This window comes from Rosa rugosa, chromosome 4, assembly GCF_958449725.1.
Source record: "Rosa rugosa chromosome 4, drRosRugo1.1, whole genome shotgun sequence".
Taxonomy (NCBI): Eukaryota; Viridiplantae; Streptophyta; class Magnoliopsida; order Rosales; family Rosaceae; genus Rosa; species Rosa rugosa.
In genome coordinates, this window is record NC_084823.1 from 26216282 (window position 1) to 26239650 (window position 23369).

General features: G+C 38.3%; 1 protein-coding gene and 1 long non-coding RNA gene across 11 annotated transcripts; one reads left to right on the forward strand and one right to left on the reverse strand.

The window, feature by feature from the left end:
* Nucleotides 1-3265: 3265 nt before the first annotated feature.
* On the forward strand, nucleotides 3266-4263 carry LOC133707058 (uncharacterized). Of its 2 annotated transcripts, none has more exons than XR_009844889.1 (2): nucleotides 3266-3476; nucleotides 3987-4263. It is a non-coding gene; the product is annotated as an uncharacterized LOC133707058 (long non-coding RNA). The 2 variants fall into 2 exon arrangements; XR_009844890.1 differs by lacking the exon at nucleotides 3266-3476 and adding an exon at nucleotides 3484-3795.
* A 6069-nt stretch (nucleotides 4264-10332) lies between these two features.
* On the reverse strand, nucleotides 10333-17186 carry LOC133742511 (protein FAR1-RELATED SEQUENCE 11). Of its 9 annotated transcripts, none has more exons than XM_062170203.1 (8): nucleotides 16940-17186; nucleotides 16694-16786; nucleotides 16555-16604; nucleotides 16353-16428; nucleotides 15968-16057; nucleotides 14150-15170; nucleotides 12970-13413; nucleotides 10333-11558 (listed from the first exon to the last, which is right to left on the reverse strand). In XM_062170203.1, the coding sequence occupies exons 6-8, from the start codon at nucleotides 15125-15127 to the stop codon at nucleotides 10923-10925; spliced, it is 2058 nt and encodes a 685-aa protein (XP_062026187.1). In that variant the 5' UTR covers nucleotides 15128-15170; nucleotides 15968-16057; nucleotides 16353-16428; nucleotides 16555-16604; nucleotides 16694-16786; nucleotides 16940-17186; the 3' UTR covers nucleotides 10333-10922. The 9 variants fall into 9 exon arrangements, with proteins under 9 accessions (XP_062026187.1, XP_062026188.1, XP_062026183.1 ...); XM_062170204.1 differs by having other exon boundaries at nucleotides 15968-16072; XM_062170199.1 differs by adding an exon at nucleotides 15814-15843 and having other exon boundaries at nucleotides 16353-16604.
* Nucleotides 17187-23369: the final 6183 nt, after the last annotated feature.

Consider the following 23369-nt stretch of genomic DNA (forward strand, 5'->3'; position numbering starts at 1 on the left):
TTGTGCTTCCTCAAATTCAAATTCAAGAATCATCATATGATGACGACATCCCTACTTCTATTCCTTCTAACACAAATACTTCTCCTCCATCGCCAGGTTTACCCTCTCTCGAGGCTCTTTCATCTTCACCTATCAATGTAGACACTGCTTCTCCAACATCAACTCCTCAATCCCCAATCCCTTCTCCTGTTCCTCCTGCTGCACCAGTTGCCTCTTCGCGACCAACACGTGCTACACATGTCCCTAACTACCTTTGCGATTATCATGTAGGTATTTCCCTTCCTTCACGGGCCAGTCCCTCATCTCACTCGGCGTTGGCTGGATCTACAGGTATTACTTACCCATTATCAGATGTACTTTCTTATGATAAGTTATCACCCAAACACCGTGCTTTCACCATTTCCATTTCAGTTGAAAAAGACACATGCTCTTTTGCACAAGCAGTTTGTCACCCAAAATGGCGCCTTGCCATGCAACAAGAACTTGCTGCTCTTGAATCTAATGGTACATGTCTCTCCAACCGTTACCTCCAGGCAAGAAACCGGTTGGGTGCAAATGGGTGTACAAGATCAAATTCAACCCTGAAGGAACTGTTGAACACTACAAAGCTCGGTTGGTAGCTAAAGGCTACAATCAAATTGAGGGGATATATTATCGTGAAACTTTTGCTCCAGTTGCTAAACTTGTCACTGTTCGTCTCCTTGTTGTGGCCTCTACCCAAAATTGGCATCTTCATCAACTTGATGTCAATAATGCTTTCTTACATGGTGATCTTGATGAAGACATCTACATGTCTTTACCTCCTGGTTTTGGACGAAAGGGGGAGACACAAGTATGCAAACTCCGCAAATCATTGTATGGGCTCAAACAAGCTTCTCGCCAATGGTTTATTAAACTTTCTTCAGCTCTCAAACAAGCTGGATATCAACAATCAAAAGCAGATTATTCATTGTTCGTCCGATCCCAAGATGGTAAATTCACTGCTCTACTTGTTTATGTAGACGATGTTATTTTGGCAGGAAATAACTTACAAGACATTGAAGCCACCAAGTTATTTCTAAGAAAGTATTTTAAATTGAAAGATCTTGGTCAATTAAAATACTTTCTAGGAATAGAGGTTTGCAAGGTCAACCAAGGGTATTACACTCTCACAAAGAAAGTATGCCCTTGAAATTCTTGAAGATGCTGCTTATCTTGGTGCAAAGCCATCCACCTTTCCTATGGAGCAGAATTTGTCTCTTAGCAAATATGATGGTGATTACATTAGTGATCCTTCTTCATATCAGAGGTTTATTGGAAGACTAATTTACTTGACCATCACACGGCCTGACTTGGTATATGTAGTTCATATTCTTAGTCAATTCATGGACAAGCCACGAGTTCCACACTTAGAAGCAGCTCATCGAGTCTTGCGATATGTTAAGAACACTCCGGGTCAAGGAATTTTGTTTTCTTCAGCTAGTCCAATTCAATTAAATGATTTTTGTGATGCATATTGGGTTAGATGTCGAGACACTCGACGCTCCATTACTGGATATTGCATATTTCTTGGAAAATCATTAGTTTCCTGGAAAACCAAGAAGCAAACTACAGTGTCACGATCTAGTGCAGAAGCTGAATATCGATCTATGGCTGCAACTTGTTGTGAGATTACTTGGTTGAAGTATCTTTTGCAAGACTTAGGCATCAAGCATTCACATCCTGTCAAGTTATATTGCGATAACCAAGCAGCCCTCCACATTGCTTCCAATCCAGTTTTCCATGAACAGACAAAGTACATCGAGACTGATTGTCATCTTGTACGAGAAAAGATTCAAGAAAGGATGATCAAAACAGCTCACATATCCACTACAAATAAGCCAGCTGACATTTTCACAAAATCATTGAGTTCTTCACAGTTCATGACTTTACTTGGCAAGTTGGGAATCATTAACATACATTCTAACTTGAGAGGGAGTGTTAAGGAAAGTAAAGTCAAGTAAGGCATTGAATATTGTGATCAGCTTGATTCTTGCATAGTTATTCTGATTAATTAGTTTTCCATATGTATATGAATGTAAAGTAGGAAACAATTGTATAGGGCTCTAATTTAGGATCTTAATTGCCTTATGTATTGTATAAAGGGGCCGTGACCACTTACCCATTTTCAGCTTAAAAGTTGTCCACTTACTCCACTAAGAGTTTTTTAACCCCATTTACCCAATCTAACATCCATTGACAGTTTTGCCCCTATTTTAATTAATAAATTACATCTCAACTCTCAGACTCTCTCTTCGATCTATTTTCTCTCTCCTCCCCCTCACTGATTTCTCTCTCCTCCCCCCTCACCGAATTCTCTCTCTCTCTCTCAACTCGTCTCAGACTCTCTCTCTCTCTCTCCATGTCTGCAGATCAAAAATTTCCGGTTCAGGTTTGAATTTGGGTTCGGTTTGTTGGGCCTCCACCATCAAGCCACCGCGCCCACCACTCCACCGTCGATGTCGGGCCTCCACCGCCGCCGCTCTGTCCCCACCGTCGGACCACCAGAGGATGACGCCATCCAACTCCACGATCCCAACCCCTATGGGCTTCGCCGGTTTTGTTCATCAGATGTCCGAGAAGCTCTCCATGCCAGAATCGGGTCTGGGCTTCGCCGGTTTTGTTAGTCAGATGTCCGGGAAGCTCCGAAGCTCCACGCCGGAATTAGGTCTGGGCTTCGCTTGCAGGGGCGGACGACGTCATTTGTTTTTTTTTTTTTTTTTGGTAAATTTGGCAGAAGGCTTATAAGGAAAGAAGAATGAAGAATGAAAAAAAAATTGTATTGAGTAGTTATACATGTCTATTGCGGGGTAATAATAAGATTATTAGAGGCAATAATATGATTATTGAGAGGCAATAATATGAGTATTGGGGAGCAATAATATGCATATAAATTGATCAATTGTGCCGGTAGTGTATTCATTTTGGTTTTGGGAGTTTATGCAATTTACTGGAGGGCAATAATATGATTATTGGAGGTAGGGCTGGGCATTAATTGGCAAAAATTCGATTACTGACCGCACCGCACCGCATTTTTCGGTTCGGTAACCGCATCGTGATCGAAACGACGTCGTATTGAAGGGGAACCGCACCGAACCGCTTTACTGCGGTGCGGTTTCGGTTGAAGGCTTCGAACTGCCCGCATATAACCGCACCGGACCGATTATATAAATATAATTTATTTTCAATAATATTTTATATTATTCCTCAAATTTTGATTGGTCCCCCTTTACTAACCCTAGCGTTGGAGGGGTTCTTCTCAGCCGTTTTTTCATTTTTCACTCTGATTTCTCTCATCTCTCTCGGTCTCCCACAACGCTTCTCACTCTCTCATCTGAATCATCTCTATCTCGGTCGGCAAGTTGACTCCCACAACGTCTCTACTCTCTACCACAGTCAGCTGCTGCTTCTCTCTCCCTTCTCCCTTCGGTCTCAGCCAGAAAAGAAACTCATCTGCGGTAAGATTAAAATCTTCTCTCTCTGTTTTTTTTTTTTTTTCCACTTCTCGTGTTCAAATCAAGTTGAGACTATGTTCAATTGTCAGATTTTGATACTTTGATGCGTGTTCTTGTTTTGAAATCAAGAAATTTTTTGTCCAAGATTGGAAATGACCGAAGATTGCAGATTTGTTGGTGATGGCGTTTCGATTAGTTGGTTTTTCATATCGAATACACTAATACAAATCGATTAGTGTTGGAATAGTTGTTGGTGATGTAGTAATCGAATACACTAATACAAATCGATTAGTGTTGCATTTGGGCTCTCAAATCGAATAAGGTTTTTTTTCATGGTTTTGAACTGCAGATTTGTTGATGTTTTGGTGATTGCATTTCGATTAGTTGTTTTTGACTTTTTTCATGTCTTTTTTTTTTTTTCAAAAATCAAAACCAGTTGATACAGAGTTGCTGCAGAGTTGATTGATTTTGGATTTTCATTGTGACTAGTTTCTTGTTTTGGACTTGCTGCAGAGTTGATTGATTTAGAGTTCAGAGTTTAGAACTACAATGAAGTGATGAACAGTGCAGAGGAAGCTTGAAGTTGGCATCGTTGAGATTGGCATTTGTCTTGCTTGTTGGACTGCCATTTTATTTTGGTCTGTAACTCTGTAATTTGGCACCTTGATGAACTCCCATATATTCTCAGTTTCTTTCTGCATTTGGTTAATTTGAACTTTAGGAAATGCTTTGTAAAATTTGAGTTTGTATGTTTTGATTAATTAGTTGTTGGGAATTTGATCTGCTGAAAGTAGGAAGGTTTTAGTTTATTGTATTTTTTTTTTTGAAGTCTTCAGGTTTTCAAATTTCCAGGTTTTGCTTGCATGATTTGATATGCGGTTTGGGTGCAAACCGCACCGCACCGGACCGATTAAACGGTGCAACCGAAAATGCAGTTCAAAGAATGTAAAAGCGGTTGCGGTTTGTAAAATGGGCCTACCGAATAATGCGGTGTGGTTGCGGTTTCAGGCCCAAACCGACCCGAACCGCACCGTGCCCAGGCCTAATTGGAGGCAATAATATGCGTATTGGGGGGCAATAATATGATTACTGGGGGGCAATAATATGGTTACTGGGTATTATTAGGGGGCAATAAATTCAGACGCCAGAATCCGATCACCAGTCCGGTAGCAGGATTCCGGTGACCGGTAGTAGGATTCCGGTGACCGGTCGCCGGAGTCGGGTCACCAGTCGCCGGAATCCGCCACCGGAGTCAAGCAAGGTCTCCAATGACTTATTTCTCTAAGTGACAAAAAAGGAGAGGGCAAAATTGTCCCAAAAATAAATAAAAATGAATTAAAAAATACTTAATTGGGTATTAGGGAAATAATCTCTTAGAGTGTTTGAGTAAGTGGGCAATCTATTACGGTGCGTTTGGATGAGAAAATTATAAAATCCGTAGGAATTTATAAATGATGGAATCTTTAATTCCATCAATCTAAAATTCCACTAATTGCAATTTCTATTGTTTGGTTGCATCTATTTAGGATTTGAAATGTGTAATAAATTAAGAAAGTTTAAAACAAATAAAAAGATAAAATAGAAAAAAGTCTTGTTTTGGAAATAAAAATTGAATACTGCAAAGGAATTCGTAAAAGACACCTATTTTGGTGGAAATTGAAGTGAAGAATTTAAATAATGAATTCCTTCGTTTTTTTCCACAGAGAAATTTAAAATTTCCAATCTGATTATGCCAAACGAGGGAATTGACTTTTAGGAATTATGAATCCTCACTTTCAATTAAATTCCATCATTTTTTCCCTCATCCAAACACACTCTAAAGAGTGTGTTTGGATGAGGGAAAAAATGATGGAATTTAATTGAAAGTGAGGATTCATAATTCCTAAAAGTCAATTCCCTCGTTTGGCATAATCAGATTGGAAATTTTAAATTTCTCTGTGGAAAAAAACGAAGGAATTCATTATTTAAATTCTTCACTTCAATTTCCACCAAAATAGGTGTCATTTACGAATTCCTTTGCAGTATTCAATTTTTTTATTTCCAAAACAAGACTTTTTTCTATTTTATCTTTTTATTTGTTTTAAACTTTCTTAATTTATTATACATTTCAAATCCTAAATAGATGCAACCAAACAACAAAAATTGCAATTAATGGAATTTTAGATTGATGGAGTTAAAGATTCCATCATTTATAAATTCCTACGGATTTTATAATTTTCTCATCCAAACGCACCGTTAGAGTGTTTGGGTAAGTGGACAATTTTTAAGTTAAAATTGGGTAAATGATCATTTCCCCTTGTATAAATTGTCAGTGTCTCTATTCAATGAATATACAAGAATTTCACCAAATTCTTTCAGACGGGATTAAGTGAAAGCAAATGAAGGCAATTTTCATTACTCAAATACATGTCAAGTAAACTACTTCATGGTGACCGGCAATTAATGTATCTGCTCAAATGTGAGAGAAACTTGGGGAGAATAAGAGGGTGCTAAAAGAATATGAGGTGCACAAAACGACTAATACTAGGGTTTTAGATAAGATAAGTTGACTCGTAAAAGTTAATGTGAAGCCATTAGGTCAAATACATTAGCCTATTGATGAACAAGAACTCGCAGGATTTATGGTAAAAGTTGAGGTTAATAGTGAAGTTCGATATTGCTCAATTGGCATGATGATGGCCGGGGTAGTCAACCTCAATATTGCTATTACAATTAAGGTGGATTTAAATGGAAAAGGAGATTAATCATGTGGGACTCTAAACTGAGAAAGTCACAATGTTTTCATGCGCTAAAAAATTGGGACCTTTCGGTTTGGGACTTTCGGGATTGTCGTAGGAAGCCATATAGTAGTATATGTAATTATGTAGATCTCTTTACGACCCTAAGAAAATTCAATTCTAAATTTGTAGACTACTTTGAATTTAGGATGAACTTTTTCCTTGCTCGTGCATAAATATATACCTCTTAATTTTATAGTCAAGACAATAGAGAAGTGATGAGGAAATTGGTTCATTTATTTTTAACTTATAAAAACCAGCCCCTATTTTCCAGTCAAAGAATCTAATAATCCTTTCTCGTGCCAAATATAAAAGTGACCGGTTTTTATAAGCAAGCAATTTCACGCCGACTACCCCTTTCACAATTTCAAGGTGCTCATATATATATATATATGGGTCCTTGACCAAAAGCCCCAAAATGAGCCAAAGTTATCTCACTTACCCCAGTAACAGATTTTTATTCCCACTAACACAATTTAAAATAAAAATACTATTCTGCCCTCAATTTAATTAATAAATTACATGCCACTCTCTCATCTCTCTCTCTCTCTCTCTCTCTTCATAAACTGGGTCTATATCAATCTTCGATTGGCGACGTGCTGGCTTAGTAGCCGTCGTCATCGTCCTCAAGGATTATAGATCGGAGTTCGTCCCCGCCGCCGGAAATCTATTCCTCGAAGCTCTTTATAAATGAGTTAAGGTTCTTAGTCACCGGAACGGGATCAGTCTCTCCGACCCGGCGTTCTCCACTTCTCGTTCCGGCGATTCTGATGGTGGTAGGGCAAAGTACAAGCTCGTATCCCAGACCATGGTGCACGTTAGCCAACGGCCCTGCGACGGCGATGGCGTATGTATGCTCTGCAAGGCGAAGCCATCTGACGAGGAGGAGCTGACCCTCAAGACCTGGGATTTCATCAATTTGATTTATCAGTTAAGTCTTGTTGTTAGCTTTATCGCTAAGCTTGTTAATATTTTACTGGGTTCTCCTTGTTGGGGGTTTATTAGTTTTGTAGGGAGTATACTGTTAGCATCTATGTTGGGTTTTATTAGAAATTCAAATTTCTGGACTTGAGTTTGCAGACATGAATGATTTGTTGCTTTTTTTTTTTTTTTTTATGGGAGGAGTGGTATGGAACAGTATTGTATTTTCTTAAAGGTGTTTAAAAACCCCATAATCATCCAACCCATATGCAATCCTGTGAGGTTTAAATCAAAGTTTTTTTTCTTCGTTCTATTTAAGTGAGTCTGGGGCCAAAGCCACTTCTCTAGTGTTCTAATATAAATTAGTTTGCATTACCTGGTTGTTTCCACCTTCCAAGGTCGATTGTTAGTCTCATTATTACCCACTGGACATTTAATATCCAGCTCTTGACATGGGTGTTCAAGTCAGTTTTTTTTTTTTGGTCAAATGAGGGCGAAAGGAAAGAAAGATAAAAAATATGTTCTATTAGGGGCAATAGACGACTATTGGGGAGAAACAGACGTTTGAATTGATGTAATCTTCTCGTTTTTTTTCTTTAATTAAAGTTTTATTTGTCTAAATTTAGGGAGATTAGTTTTAATTTCGGCGATTGAAGGTTCTGTTGGAGGGCAATAGACGTCTATTGGGGGGCAATAGACGTCTATTAGGGGGCAATAGACTATTGGGACAATAGACGTCTATTGGGGGCAATAGACCGAAAGTTCTATTGGGAGGCAATATACGTCTATTGGGGGGCAATATACGCCTATTAGGGCAATAGACCTCTATTGGGGGGAAATAGATGTCTATTGGGGGCAATAGAGGTTTTCAGAAAAATCTGGTGGGCGGCGGCCGGTGACCGGAATCCGGCGAAAGTTAGCCGGATTCCGACGACAGGTGACCGAATTCCGGCGGCCGGTGACCGGGCTCCGGCGAAGTCCCCTATGGTTTCTCTCTTCCATTTTTTCTCTCTCTCTCTAAGTAACAAAGGTGAGGGTAAAATGGTATTAAAAAAAATTAAAAACAAAAAAAAAATCTTAATGGGGTATTAGGGAAGACCTCCTTAGAGTGTTTTGGGTAAGAGAGAATTAAAAAAACTTAATGTGGTAAGTGGGAAAAAAATCTCTAGAAATGGGGTAAATGGACAAAAACTCTATATATATTGTGTACATAAATGGTGTTCCAATTTTTTTACTAGTAGTAAGAACGATCACTACAAAGCTTTCTCATCATGTTTTAGGAGAAACAAAGTTTGTGACGGATGGTTTTGCTTCGCTTGTTCGTTTTTCTTTTTATCAAAGGCGTTATTGGCTTTGTCGCCACACACGTCCACGAACTAATGTGATTCTCCACCATAGAGGTAGATAACAAGTTATTTGCAGCAGTAAACTAGAAGAAATGAATTGAAGTCGTCTGTTGGTCGATATATCATATGGTGCAAATAATTTGGATTGTTTTCGACTCCGTAATTCATGTTTGTGCTTTTAAACTGTGCATATATATGGCATTACGTCAACCTACATCCACTAATTGATTCAATTAAGTCAACACTAGCATGAACTTGGACATGTCTCTTTTTCAATATATATGAAAAGGCCATGCACTTACTACTAATACTACTTTTGGGGTTTTTTGGATGGACAGAATTGGACTTTGAACCAACATAGGAAAAAAGGAGAGAGCTGGATTCAAAGCACCAACCTATTTTCAAAATCTACTGTTAGGTAAGCAAGCACTACCTGACATGAATTAAGGAGAGAGCGTTCATTGTCCACCCCGGCCCCTCTTTTATTGGAGAGGAGAAGCAATTTCTTCGATGCTTTCCAGTTTCCACTTTCCACTCACTTAATTTCTCTAACACCATCTTTTAATCAAATGTGGAATCGATCCATTCCTATTCATCAGATACATTTATTAAGAAGCCAAAAACTGATGTATATTGTGTAACTAGCTGCCCAAGTAAAGGAAAATATATGTTGGCCATCAGCACATTGCACATGTATAGCATGAATGCTTTGTTGGAGAGGAAAGATCCCACATTAGAAAAGTGACAAATAAAATATAACTTGTAAGTGGGTGGATCTCACCCAATTGTATCGAGACCTTTTGTGATTAAAACCCAACACCTAACGAGTGGTTAAGTTGGGACAGTATCGGTACAATGGTGGGCCACGCTTGTCGCTGTTTAACATGCTTCTACTGCCTACTGCCGAAGAGGAGTGGCAGTTTGGTTATTTGTAATAACTAATATCGTGAAAGTTACAAGTTTAAATCTCACTAACATTATGAAATGAGTGGAGTAAAAAAACAAAAAAAACCATAAATGCTTCTACTTCATGATCATAGTAACTCAACATGTCCAAAGTTGCGCGTGTGTGTATCCATAGACAAATGAAATGCAAACCCAATGAGATTATGGCACTAGTTGCAAAGTTCAAATTCCCTCCCCCACAACATTATAAGCAAATAAAAACCAAACCCACTCGGGGGAGGTTTTCTCTCATTCATATTGAGAGTCAGTGGTGTTTTTTCCCGCTCATGGGCGATTTTGCCCCGAGCTCGTCTCCAATTTGGTGTTTGGTGTTTCCCTTTATGGTTTGAATTCTAGTGTGTTCCTCTTCCCCCCAAACTCCTTTTCCCAGATCTATCCTTCGTCATCTCAAACCACTTGTTGGCCTTGTTTGTCGCCGACTTCGCCGACTCTTAACATTTTCCTTCTGCCATTGATTGTCTATATGCTCGCTCCTTAGAGCTCTGTTCAAAAAGGGTTTGCCCACTAGTGCACAAAAATTCGTTTCAGTGGTGCAACAAGGGATTGAACACCCTTTTGGGTACCTGTCCGGCTGTCCCTTCAATCCCTTTGTGGACCTCCCACTCCGAGTTCTCTCGATCTCTCGCCAAATCATGATGCTATTTGCATGATGCTATTTGCGACTTTCTTCACGGCGGCGCCGATGATGCTTCTACGTTCTTCTCACTATTGTTGGGTTGATGCTTGGGTGGCCTAAGTTGTGGGCTCGCCTACAAGCCTGCTTAGTTTGATTTCTCCTTTGCTTCGTTGGGCCTTTATAGCCTTGGTTTTGTTTCTGTTTGTATTTGGTGTCCCAGTTAGGTCCTCCTGTGTAAAATTTCATTGTCTCCCTCTTCTTGGAAACAAAAACAAAAAAAACTAGGACAAGCATTCTCATGTAAAAGCTAATTCACACTCTTCACAATGATGACGACAGGTACATAGAGAAAGTGCTCCATCCATGAAGCCATAACCCATTTTTATCCCAACTTCTACCAAAAGAAATCTCTTCATCGACAACGTGGCATTGGACATTTGGACTTGCATTCAATCTGTCCGATATGTGGTAGCAACGCAGTGCATTATAGTTCATCATATTCAATATTTTCTAGTCAAACGACCATTTGTTTTCACTAAATAGTGCCTCTTAGTTTGCCATTAGGCTTGCACAGACTTTTTCTATTCAGTGCATCTCACCAGTTTCCTTCCTCAAAACTTGTAGCCGTTCCTCCAGTATAACTATTACACCATTTACCATAAAAGCTACAAACATCCAACAAACAACACTTCTTCCCACGTCCCAGCTCCCAACAGTCTGATGTCAAGTATAGCTTTCATGCCTGCCAGTCTTGACTTCATTCAAATACTAACAAATTCCATTTTCCGTGAGAATTTCGGACGAAGCCTTTTAAGGGCATGCATCATATATTCCTATTCTTCGGTGTAATGTCTCTCGTACTTTGTAATGAAACAGGCTGCTCTCTTATCTGAGATAAGAGTATCGAGACCTGCTCAGTTGCTATACCTAGCCTCTCCCTAGACTTTGAAGATTCTGTTACCAGAGTTGAGACCATACTTTGTAACAGCTGTATTCTTTCTGCATGATCACTTGGAACACTATGAAGGAGTTTTGCAGAAGGTATGCTGATCCGACGCCAACGGACAGGAAGATATCTATCCGGAATCTGAAAGCAATTTCCCGTTGAGAGAACTCGAAGTGCATGCCGACAAAGGGTCCCTGAGAACTCAAAATGATGGCAACTGCAACTTATGATGCCTTCCCGAGGAACCCAATACACTTTTCGGCCTCCATCACCTTTTGTGTGATGTCGAACAAGAAAACCATCATCCATTTGGAAAGATGCATAGTGAGCAGCCAAAACAAGTTGTTCTTGAAGCTTAGAGAATGCATAAGGAGTAAGAACTGAGGCAGCATGGGATTCCATCGGTGCTCCTGTTTTCAGGCATATGTTTTGGAGATTCTGTTGCATTGTTTGTTGTTCTCCAGCTTGATCTTTAAAATCCACAGCAACAGCCACCTGCTCATGCAAATCACACTAATTAATATTAGACAGAAGCTTTTCCACCAAAGAATGGAAATGCCTCGCGCTCTACATCATGAGAAATGCAGAAGCTAAGATAAAATTAGTGGACTTATGAACTTGAGCTCCTCTTCAGAGAAAGATGTGGCCGTACAAAGTTGCTACTTTTATGATGTATATACTAAATGCACACTAACCAACAACATATATGAGATAAGTTTCATAGTCCAGGTTCCAACAAGATAGGCTATCCACAAGTAGAAAATATATATACATATATATTTATATCTTTTCAAAAAATATATATATATATATAAAAACTACCTTCAAGGAAATTTAGTCCAAAGGTATGGACAGTCCCTGTGGTTTGGAGTGATATACAACGTTGGAGGAAAAAAACTACTTGAGGTTGTTGCTGATTGTTTTTTCTTTCTTTTTTGTTTAACTTGTATTAAAAAGGAAAAAAGTATAAACACTAATGTACCGTTGGTCCACAAAAGAACCAACCGTTAACCAGCAAATTATAGAAACGAGAAGTTACAAAGAGGGAATTGAAAGAAACATACAAATACAATACTTGCCTCTAAATTAAGTTGGATGGGGACATTCAAATTCTCTCTTCCTTATTCCACCCCCCTATGATAGTTTCATTTCTGTAGATACTCAATCAAATCTAAGAGTGTTTAGTCATCCAACTGGATCAGACAAATAGACAGTTTCAAAGTGTTTAGATTTGCATGACAGGCCATCTGTTTGTTCATACAGTAGATGACTATAGTAACTCCAAACTTACTAATTATGTTCTTTTTTTTCTTTTTCTTTAGTGGAGATGATTTCAAATAGTGATTTGCAAAATGAATGGGTAGCACTACAGTGTGGGAAGGAAAAAATCAGAAAGAACTTGGATGGTCGGATATTGTTCCATGTATCACCCAAGCATGGACTCTCAGGAAAAATTCAATTCAAATCAATGTCCATTTATGGTCCCTCATACTTGGTAGCTGTACTTTAAAGATTTAAATTAGCTGACAATTTGGCCGTTCCATTGGCTGGTTCACCAAGCAAGCTTAAATATTTTGCATTTTCAGAATAAAAAAGTAGATATCCCGTTGACCACAAGAAGTTATTGCAGCTCTACACTTCTCCTTCACTGTTACTGCTATTGTTTAACTTACAAATTGTGCCTCTGTTTGTGTGTGTGTGTGTGGTGAGGGTGTGGGCTTGGGTTTTCCACATAGGGCAATACACACTGATATCCATGTTATTACATGCTGCAAAACATGAGATTTTCAAAAACCATAAGAGGTTGCATAGAAAGTATAAGCTATATTATAATGTTTAAATGGAATATAAGAGTGTTTTGAAAGCAAGTGGAATACAGAAATTAATCTCACTTGGTTGTAGATAGAAAGAGAGGACAACATACTTGTTCAATGAAGTGCGCCAGCCGAGTTTGTGCACTCAAAAATCGTTGGATGAATGCATTAATTGACTTCGACTGACCAATTGTAGCCATTCCTGCAAAGAAATGGCTTCTCAAGAATGGTAGAGCCCAAAGTGAGCGTAGGCCATACAAGTTGACTATGTGCCTGTTTGAGTGAAGCCCAAAAGAATTTACCAAGTCCCTCCACCCTAGTTCGAAATCCTCTATGGACTCCAAATTGTAAATGCGATAAAACTCACTCTTCCACTCATTGTAACGTTCACCCAAAACAGCATTGAACCAGGAAGGAAACTTCGCAACTATCATCCATACGCATAGTGCGTGTTTAGTTGCTGGCATCTCTGCGCTTATTGCTTCTTTCAGAAATAAATTTTGATCAGTTAATATGGTCCGTGGTGCCTTCCCATACATGAACCCCAGGAATGCCTTCAATAGATTTCAATACAAAACAGAAAACCACAGTAAATCTGGGAACAATAGAATTATTCATGAAGATATACATGCTGCATGTGCTAGATACCAACAGTAAAAGAAGATTCAAACCCATATAAATATTATTTCAAACTGGCTAACTGGAAAATACCCTATACAGACATTGAAAACATAAGAGGGTATGATCTGCATTTACTAAGCGGTAAGAAAAAGTTCCCAATTCATATGAATTGGACTACATAAATCTGATACACAACATGCTCCCTAGTACTCTAACAGTTGTAATATGAAATTTCAAGAAATTACTCGATCCAAGGGAAAAAAAATGGAAAAAAAAAAATAAGAAAAAGAAAAGAGAAGAGTCCATTTCAAATTTTGAATCACAATCACTCGGCCAAAATCTTTTATGCATGGTCAAAACCTGATAGGCCAATCCTTAAGAGACTACCTGCCAATTTAAAGTTATCTAACCCCCCAATCCTAATCAGAATATTCTACATTCTGACATGCTCCCCTATCAAAATTAACTGATTAGTCCAAGTTAAACTTACCTACTTTAAATACCATATGTGCAATATAAGGTGATGGGATAGATGATTGAAGCAAAATAACACACATACACACACTTGCAATATAAGGTGATGCGATAGATTGAAGCAAAATAACACACACACACACACACATGTATGTATGTATCTGTGTGTGTGTCTATATATATATTGTGACTCACCTTCAATGCCCATGAAAATGACCTTCCACTTTCCTCTCGTAGAAGCACACAGCCAAAGAAGCAAGGCATACCATAATTATTTATTCCAACCCATATCCCAAGTGGCATGTCAAACGCAGTTAAGCGATGAGTGGTATCAAACACTACTGCATCTCCAAATATCTCATATGACTGTACTGAGGATGCATATGACCATGCAATATTCTCTAATCTGTTCTTTGAGTCAATTGTGTACTCAAATTTGAAGTTCGGATCTTTCTCCTTGATGTTTCTGCACATTCTTAACAAGTCTATGCTCTCCTCTTCCGGATCTAATTTCCTAAATGACTGGAGCAAATTTCTCACATCCTTTTCAGTAAAGGGTAAATAACCTGGTTCAACACACTTCTCAAGCTCCATGAGCCTCATCATTTGCTGTACTGAAATTCCTGTCTTGGCAAACATAAGGATCCGGCTCTTATCAGACTCGGATATAGTTCGGTATGCAGGAAGGAAACGAACTTGGTTTGGTTCCAAAAGTTCATGATTATGGTGGTTCGCAAAACCCGTGACACGCCATTCTGATGCACCCAATTCTGTTGTCTTGCTTATCCGCATGTATGCTTGACATCCACACCGGGAGGATTTTCTATTTCTTTGAGGCTTACTTTCGTTGGAGGTTTTACTCGGAGTGTTTCCAGCACGGTGGCAGACAAAGTAGCGTCTTGTAAGTCCCTTGCCCACCCCATCTTTTCCCTCCGTACGGTGTCGCCGGATTGAGAATCCACATTGCTTTGCAAATTCACTGTAGTACTCATAAGCTGCATCGTGAGTAGCAAACCTTTTTCCAATATACGGAATCACATCGTTTGTGGTCTCTAGAGAAAGCCTAGTTTCATCAAGTGATTCCTCACTGCTGCTGGTATCATCCAAAGAGAAAGATCGTTGGTCTGAGGGATCATCATAAACCACTAACATTACTCCAGCCTCTTCAGACATTATACTCCCATTTTTGTGCTTAACGTGACTCTATGAGCTGCATCTGATATTGTAAACAAAACGCGTATTAATGACTGAATACACGGAGTAGAAATATGGATACATTTTAAACCATGAAAACTTAGTAAACAGGCCATTTTGACATAATATACAGAAACTTATTAAACTGACCTTCAACAGGCAAAAATAAAAAGCAAAGAAGAAAGAACCACTACAAGAAAAATGGTCTTTTACAGCCGACAATGTGCGCCCTAAATGTACATTTACAGTGTACAAAAATGCACTGTAAAAGCCCGCGCCGTAAAAGAGGTAAGTCCTCGCACAAAAATGCTCTGTAAATAAGCAACTTACATGGCGTAAAAATAATTCCACATATTTCATTCACGTCATTTACGACACATCTTGCACACCGTAAAAGACGTCACATTTAAGGGGTACATTGTGCGCCGTAAAAGAGTAACTTAATTTCTATTCAAGCCGTACAGTGCATGCCATAATTGAGGGTTTTTAAAAAATAAAAAAAAAACATAAAGAAGATAAAGAATCCATTTTTTCCAATGTCACATTCATATTACACTCGTAGTATGTATAACAAATTACTAAATGTAAAAGAAACATCTCATTAACCTTTTCATCCTTTGCCAATGCCATTACATTATTCAACTCTTTAACAAGACAAGACGTACCAATGGTGAACAAGTAAATTAGGTTCCCTCCTGTTTTCCACAACAAAAATGATCAAGATACTGATACCAAGAATAAAAACCAAGGCCATACAACAGAAACCCATTGTCAAGCTTGGAAATGAGTAACCGAAATGTAGTGCAAGTTTAGATTTACCCTTCTTCAATCATGTGGACCTATTGAAGCAACTAGTCAATCACTGCTCCCAAGTGCTCCTGATAATAGGCATCTCCCATTGTCAACAACCTGAAGAATTTCAAACTGAGAGTTTGTAATAAGCAAAACATCTAATTAATGTCAGATTGGAAACGACTAAGTACTGGATTGTCCCAAGATCTGAAATTTGGACATCAATATAAGTCTGATCCCACATAGACAAAAGGTAAAGCAGCTAGCATGCTAAAAATAAAAATGACAATTAGGTAAATTCCTTTCTTCTGCTGGACCTAAACTTCAATTGTTTTCTCTGCTTTAGCAGACTAATAATTCAAAAAAGAAAAAAACAGGAGGCTAATTACTTCCATTGAAACATCAAGTATACCTTCTTCTGATGGAAATCCAATTGCCAAATTCTCAGTAAGCCACTTTCTCATCCGATATTAGTGAATGTGCAACACCTAACAGAGTGCACGACAAGCAAGTTAACCACCACGTCAGCACATATCGGAGCGATCAAATCCAAGAACAGAAGACCAATACTGAAACTGAGAGAAACAAGAGAGAGAGCTAAGGAAATCCGAAACTGAGAGAGAACGGCTTCAAAAGCTCCAATACTGAAGACCAAGTTTCAAGGCTTCAAGGGACAAAAATCCGATAGATGATATTACAAATCTTTTAATGATATACCAGAAAAGTCTATAACCAAATCAGCGAGTCACTTACTTCCATACTAGGCCATTTGTGAGCAGCAAAGAACAGAAAGCAATACACAAATCCAGACCAAACAAATTGAGCTTCTTAGGTTCAAATTCGTCCCTGCAACATGAGTAATAAACATGAATTTCAATTTCCGATAAAAGATGAACCAAATTTGGAACATCATAACCCTAAACCATAATGTACCGATACAACGTTAAATGTAGAAAATAAGATGATATGAAACACAGAAATGAAGAAAAAGCACAACACCTCGCGAAGAAGCTCTTGTCCTCAGACACCGTTCATTCTAGTTATATGTTTCAAATCATGGAGGGATTGGAGAATTCGGTGCCAGACCAAGGTACACTGTTTGGCGAAATTGACGAAGGGATTCTGTCTCACCCAAATTCAAAACCCAGAGTAGAAGAAAAGTTTCATCTGCAAACCAAGTTTGGTTTTCCACTTAATCAACCCGAGGCAGTTTGATGAGGACGATGACGAATACTATCTCCGTTTTTTATTTTCTATATTTTACATAGTTCAGGGAGAAAAAAGGAAAAAAGGACAAAAAGAAAATGAATTAAAAATCCTTTGGTAGATTTATTATAGGGTTAATGCTCATACACCCCAGATTCCTGAGAATACTTCTCATACACCCCAGTGTCTTATTTTTATTCCTCTTTACACAACTCTTTCTCTTTTCTATTCTCACCAACCCATCTTATCAAAATTCTTACCAGTAGTATCCTTCTCTGATGTCTCGGTCAGTTGTTCGTTTTTGTTTCTTTGTTTTTTATTGTTTTGTTAAAACGTGGTGGGCCCATAAGAATTATATTTGTTTGAACATATACAGCTGTTGCATTCATCCTCTATTCAAAGGTAAACAGTACACTTTACTATTCAAGATTTCAATCATTGACAGACTTGAGCTCAATGCTATCTGCAAAAATACTAGCAAAGAACTGCATAAGGAAAGAGAAAAATTGAGAAAATTGAAAGAATATAGAGAAAGTCTTAGTAGAGAGACTCCCAATTACTGGGATATTATCTATAGACTTCAAACCAGAATTTATAAATTAGAAGAAGATATTGATAATCTTTTATATATTCTGGGAGAGGAACAAAAACCTCTTGATTATTTGAACATTGGTTAGATCCGCAAATCACTGGTATCAGAGCTTGTAAAATAGCTCAGCAGGGGAATCCCCAATGGGGACAATGTCTGATTTAATAATAGAGAGACTGAATTCTCTATTAAAATCTTCTGATGAAAAATATCAGATCCTGTAGAAAGAAATATCTAGATATCAAGAACATCTAAAAAAAATTCCTGTTATAATCCACCAATTAGAAAAATTGGAAAACAAACTGGATTATATCAAAGATCTTCCAAAAACGGAAGAAGAAAAGCTAACGAGTGTTAGTAGAAAAATCAATGAACAACAAAAAACGCTGGATTCTATACTGAAGGACAAGAAAGTGCCTACAGTAAAACCAAAGAAGACTAATGGATTCAAACCATTAGAAAGACCAGAAAAGAATTCTGTTCCAAACATGATTTTTCTGGATCCTTCAACTAGTTCTACTAGTATTCAGTATGAAAAGCCGAAGGAAACTCGAGATGTCAATATGATGAGCATCTTTGGAAAAGGAGTACAACTCCTAAATGCTGAAGAATTTGAATACAATGAAATCGAGCATGAGGTAAAAAACGCCTCAATTCCAAAGCTAGATTTCAAACAAATTTACAAAAGGGGAACGTTTGACCTGATGGATAGCCATCATTTCAAATTACTTGAATTTACAACCCCCTCTACAACAGGAGAAACAGATCTACTACTGATCACTCCTGCTGAAGTTGCCAGAGCAAAAGCAAAAAATTATCAATTTATGCACATTGGAGCAGTCCAAGTAGGCATAAAACTTCTTGCTCGAGAAGGCATAAACTGTTCAGTTCTATGTGTCTTACAAGACAATAGACTAACAGATTTTCAAGCTAGTCTTTTGGGAACCCTTGAAGCATCTCTGTGCAACCAAGTGGCATATTTCAACTGATTCCCCAACTTTTCAACAAGCTTGAAAAATGCAGCCCACTGTCTCCGACTGAGAGTCAAGACAGATGGCATATCTATGAAAAATGATATGCAAGAATTGGCAATAGTATACAGGATATACTATAAACTGATGAGTACTATAGTAGAGCCAAAGACAAGGATATCCAACATCCCTGGTCTTACTACTGGATTCCTCACCAGTCAGAAGAACCATTCACAACAGATCCATAAGGTTACTTGGAATGAAGTAACTTTTCCCATTGAATGGAAATTATCTGGTCCGAAGCTACCAGCAGAAAGTGCAAAAGCTAAAATTTATGAAAGTAGAAAGACTGGAGAAATTAGTCTAAATTTTGAAAATCACAGAAAAAGTGATGCCTGTCCTGAAAATATCAGGATAAACAAAAATCTTCTCAGAAGAAGCTACAGCACTACAGAAGCTAGTGTTAGTGGTACAAAAAACTCTGAAGAACCATCAGAGTCCATCACTGAAGAAGAACTAGAAGCTGATCTAAACAGACCAGTCAATATGTTTAGAGCACAAAAGCTCTATGATCTTTATGAAGAAGCGGAATTCTGCGAAAATCCTGAAAGATTAGAAAAACTAATCGAAGAAATGAAAAACTTCAATCCAGGAAAGGAAAGAAAACTCCTTCCCTACCAGGATGTTGAAATGGAAGACGGAGATAGCTCCAAAACGTTCATCACTAGAGAAAAGGGAAAAGTGAAACTCCCTATACAGAAGGCCCCTACGGGCAGAAATGGAGAAAGAAATTCTCAAAGGTTTGTCCCAGAGGACAAGATACCCAGAGTACCAATTTCCAACTATGGTATCTGGCTAGATTTAGATAAAGCTCTAGACAAGAGAAAAACTCTTGACCAATGGGTAGACAGCCTGATGATGGCATCTGCTCTAACCCTTGGAAAATTTGAAGCTCCTGATCTTCAGATGTACTTTGAAACTACTCTCACAGGAGTAGCCAAGAAGTATTACTATTCTTTCAAAGAAACAGCCAGAGGAAAAGAATGGCTGGAAGAAATCAAAACTTCAAAATCTCCGTATGATTTTGCAGCACCACTATACGATCAGTTCTGTGGAGATCTTGCAAATATGAGTGAAAAGGCTAGAGAAACGGCCAAATCAAATATCTATGCTCTCAAAATTTGTGACATGAGATATTTTGAAGAATACTTGAATGAATTTCAAGAATATTATTGTACAATTGGTGAACTAGAAAATACTGATCTAGTCAACCTGTTGCACAGGAAACTCCCTGAACCATGGAGAACAGCTGTGCGAGAAAGCATAGCAGAAAAACCAATTGAAAGATTTTCAGTTGGAGGAATTGCCGACAGAATCCGACAACTATTGAAAGAGCAATGCAAAGCCAATCTTAGAGCTAAGATGGCCAAGAAACAACTCAAAGGAGTTGAAAATTTCTGTTACGGAATACTAGATATGCCAACCAACTGGGGATGTCATGAATCCAAGTTCTACAGAAAAAAAAAGGAAAATATTACTCTAAAAAATTCAAAAAGAGTAATCAAAGAAAGAATTGGAAATTCAAGAAAAGTTCCAATTACAAGAAACATCAGGATGAAGATCCGAAAAAGAAATTCTTCAAGAAAAAGAAGAATACTCATCAACATAAACAACCAAGCAAGAAAGCTTGCAGATGTTGGTTATGTAAAGCTGAAGGGCACTATGCCAATGAATGCCCAGAAAAGGGTAAAAGATCTTCTACTAAGGCTCTCTTTGAAGAATATGAGCATATAGTAGAATCAGCAAATATGAAAGGCTACGAAATAGCCTATTCTGATGATGAAGAAGACGACAGGTCAGTTTACTCTGCCTGGTCAGAAGAAGAAGATTCATCTGAGTCTGAGACAGATTCTGAAGTAGAGTACTTCGAATCCAGACAAATGAATGTTTTGAAAATCAAAAACTGGGAAGAAAGTAAGACAGAATCTTTAATGTCTTCTTATCAGGTGAACCCTGGTACATTCGTTTGTGACTACTGCTTATGTCACGAAAAGAATGGTCTCCCTATGTTTTGTGAAGAGTCAAAAAAGACTTATCACAAAGAATGCTTCATAGCTGAAGCAAGAAGAAAAACCAAGAATGGTCTTGTCAGCCAACTGGTTGAACAAGAATATGAAGAATATTTCTCTGAACAAAAAGAGAGAGAAGTAGAAACTATGTTCCAAGAAATTATGGAACCATCTTCCTCAAAAATAAAGGAAGAAATCATCGAAAAAACCGATGAAAATTTAAATTTTGAACTGGTTGAACCACCAGAAATTGTTCCAGAAGAATGTAAACCATTCATTCCTAAGGAACAAGCTCAAGAAAATGAGCTTCAGCAATCGAAAGTCGTCTCTACGAGTAGATACAGCAACTACATAGAGATTGGACTAAAATTCCCTGATCACAAAAAATATCATCTACATGCCTTTGTAGATAATGGATCAGGATTTACAGTTGCAAAAAGATTTGCAATTCCAGAAAAACTCTGGAAAGAAGAAAAGAAAACAGCTACTGGTGTTACTTTTAATGGAAGCCATCTCACCATGAATAAAGTAGCAAAAAATGTTCAGATCACTATTGGTGGAGGAACATTTACCATCCATAACGTCTGGCAATCTGAAGGCCAAGGCGCAGATTTCTTGTTGGGTAATGATTTCATTCTCCAACAAAGATTTATTCAGGATGAAGAAGCAATAGGCTTCAGAAAAGGAGAACGGGTGTTCTGGGCTGATAGGCTTATTCAGGCCAAAAGTATTGTAGGTCCAAACTTTACTACCCAATATCAGAGATCGCAACAGAATAGTGGTGATCTTACCCCCTACAAACCCAAATTTGAACCCATACTCCAAATCAAACAACAAGAAGAATTACTTGTTGAAGAATCTTCTGAAGAAGAAGAAGAAACTAGTGAAGAAGAAGAAGCTAGTTTCATTCATGAGCATAACCTCAAGCACTTTCAGAATAAGCTTGAGTCTCAGAAAATTCCCACTCTTGAAAAAATCAAGAAACTACTCGAGCAAAACATCGATGTAGACCCTCAGAAGTTTTGGGAAAAAGACCCAGTGGTCTGTGAATTAAGATTGCATGACATGAATGCCATCTGTCATGTCAAAGCCATTCCTCAATATAAAGAGGAAGACCAAAAAGAATTCAGAAAAGATATTGAAGATCTCCTGAACAAGAGATTAATTCAACCTTCCACTAGCCCTCATCATGCTCCAGCATTCTACGTGAGAAATCATGCAGAAAATCTAAGAGGAAAAGCTAGAATGGTGATTGACTACAGAGATGTCAACAAAAAGACTGTCAAAGACGGTTATCAGATTGCTCAAGTAAGAGTACTGATCAACCAGCTCAGAGGAGCTAAAGTCTTTTCAAAATTCGATGCAAAGTCGGGTTTTTGGCAGGTCAAGATGCATCCTGAGAGTGTACCTCTCACTGCATTTGGAACACCTCAAGGACATTACGAATGGTTAGTAATGCCTTTTGGTCTAAAGCAAGCTCCCTCAATCTTCCAGAGAAAAATGGATAATATCTTCAAACATGTTGCGGAGTTCTGCGTCGTCTACATAGATGACATTCTGGTCTTCTCCAAAAATAGAGAAGAACACATGAAACACCTCCATGAGGTTGTAAAGCTGATAGTTCAGCATGGAATTATCCTAGGAGAAAAGAAAATCTTCTTTATCCTTGATGAAGTTGACTTCCTAGGAATAAATATCAAAAATGGAGTGATAAAACTTCAACCTCATATACTTGAGAAGATCTGGAAATTCCCAGATAGAATTCCTGATGCTAAGAGTCTAGAGAGATTCCTTGGTGTCATAAATTATGGGAGAGATTTCATTCCCAAGATCTCAGGGTTAACAGCAATGTTATCTCCTAAGACAAGTTCCAAAAGAAAATGGAGCTTCACAGAGGATGAGGAAAAAATTGTAAAGCAGATAAAAAATCTCTGCAAAAATCTCCCTCCTCTTCAACAACCTGAAGAGAATGATGAAATTATCCTCCAAACAGATGCGAGCGATAATTATTGGTCTGGTGTGGTTTTGGCGAGAGCGCCTGGAACTAACATTGAAAAGATCTGCAAATTTTGTAGTGGCAAGTTCAGCCCTGCAGAACTGAATTATCCCACAGGGGAAAAAGAAATTTTAGCTGTTAAGAAAACAATTTTGAATTCTCCAGCTTTCCTTGGAAAACCCTTTACTGTCCGCACCGATTGTGCCAGAGTAAAGAATTTCAAAAATTTCAAACTTGATAAAGCTGCTGATAGAGGAAGACTAGCTAACTGGCAATTATTCCTTAACCAATATGATTATGTTGTTGAATTAATTGCAGGAAACAAGAACTATCTTCCAGACGCCTTAACAAGAGAATTAGCCATGTTCAGCAAAAGAAATGATGACGACGACGAAGGTCGCAATCCCAGAAGCAGAAGAGCTGGGAAAGAACATGAAACCAATGAGGATCCCAATGAAAAAATCCTCAAGAAATTCCTGCTAAGTCCAAGAGGCTTAGCCACAACTGATCAATCCCAGGGTAAAGGATTGACTAGCCCGTCTCAAACGGCAGACGGTAAAGGCTCATCAAGACCGTTTACGGCTGTTGCTTTGCCAAA

Coding starts and splice junctions, on each gene's coding strand:
- LOC133742511 (XM_062170202.1), bottom strand. CDS start 15,127: ATGTCTGAAGAGGCTGGAGTAATGTTAGTGGTTTATGATGATCCCTCA. Junction 13,414..14,149: donor CATTTTCATGGGCATTGAAG/GTGAGTCACAAT, acceptor AATCTATTGAAG/GCATTCCTGGGGTTCATGTA. Junction 11,559..12,969: donor TGGCGCACTTCATTGAACAA/GTATGTTGTCCT, acceptor AATATTAATTAG/TGTGATTTGCATGAGCAGGT.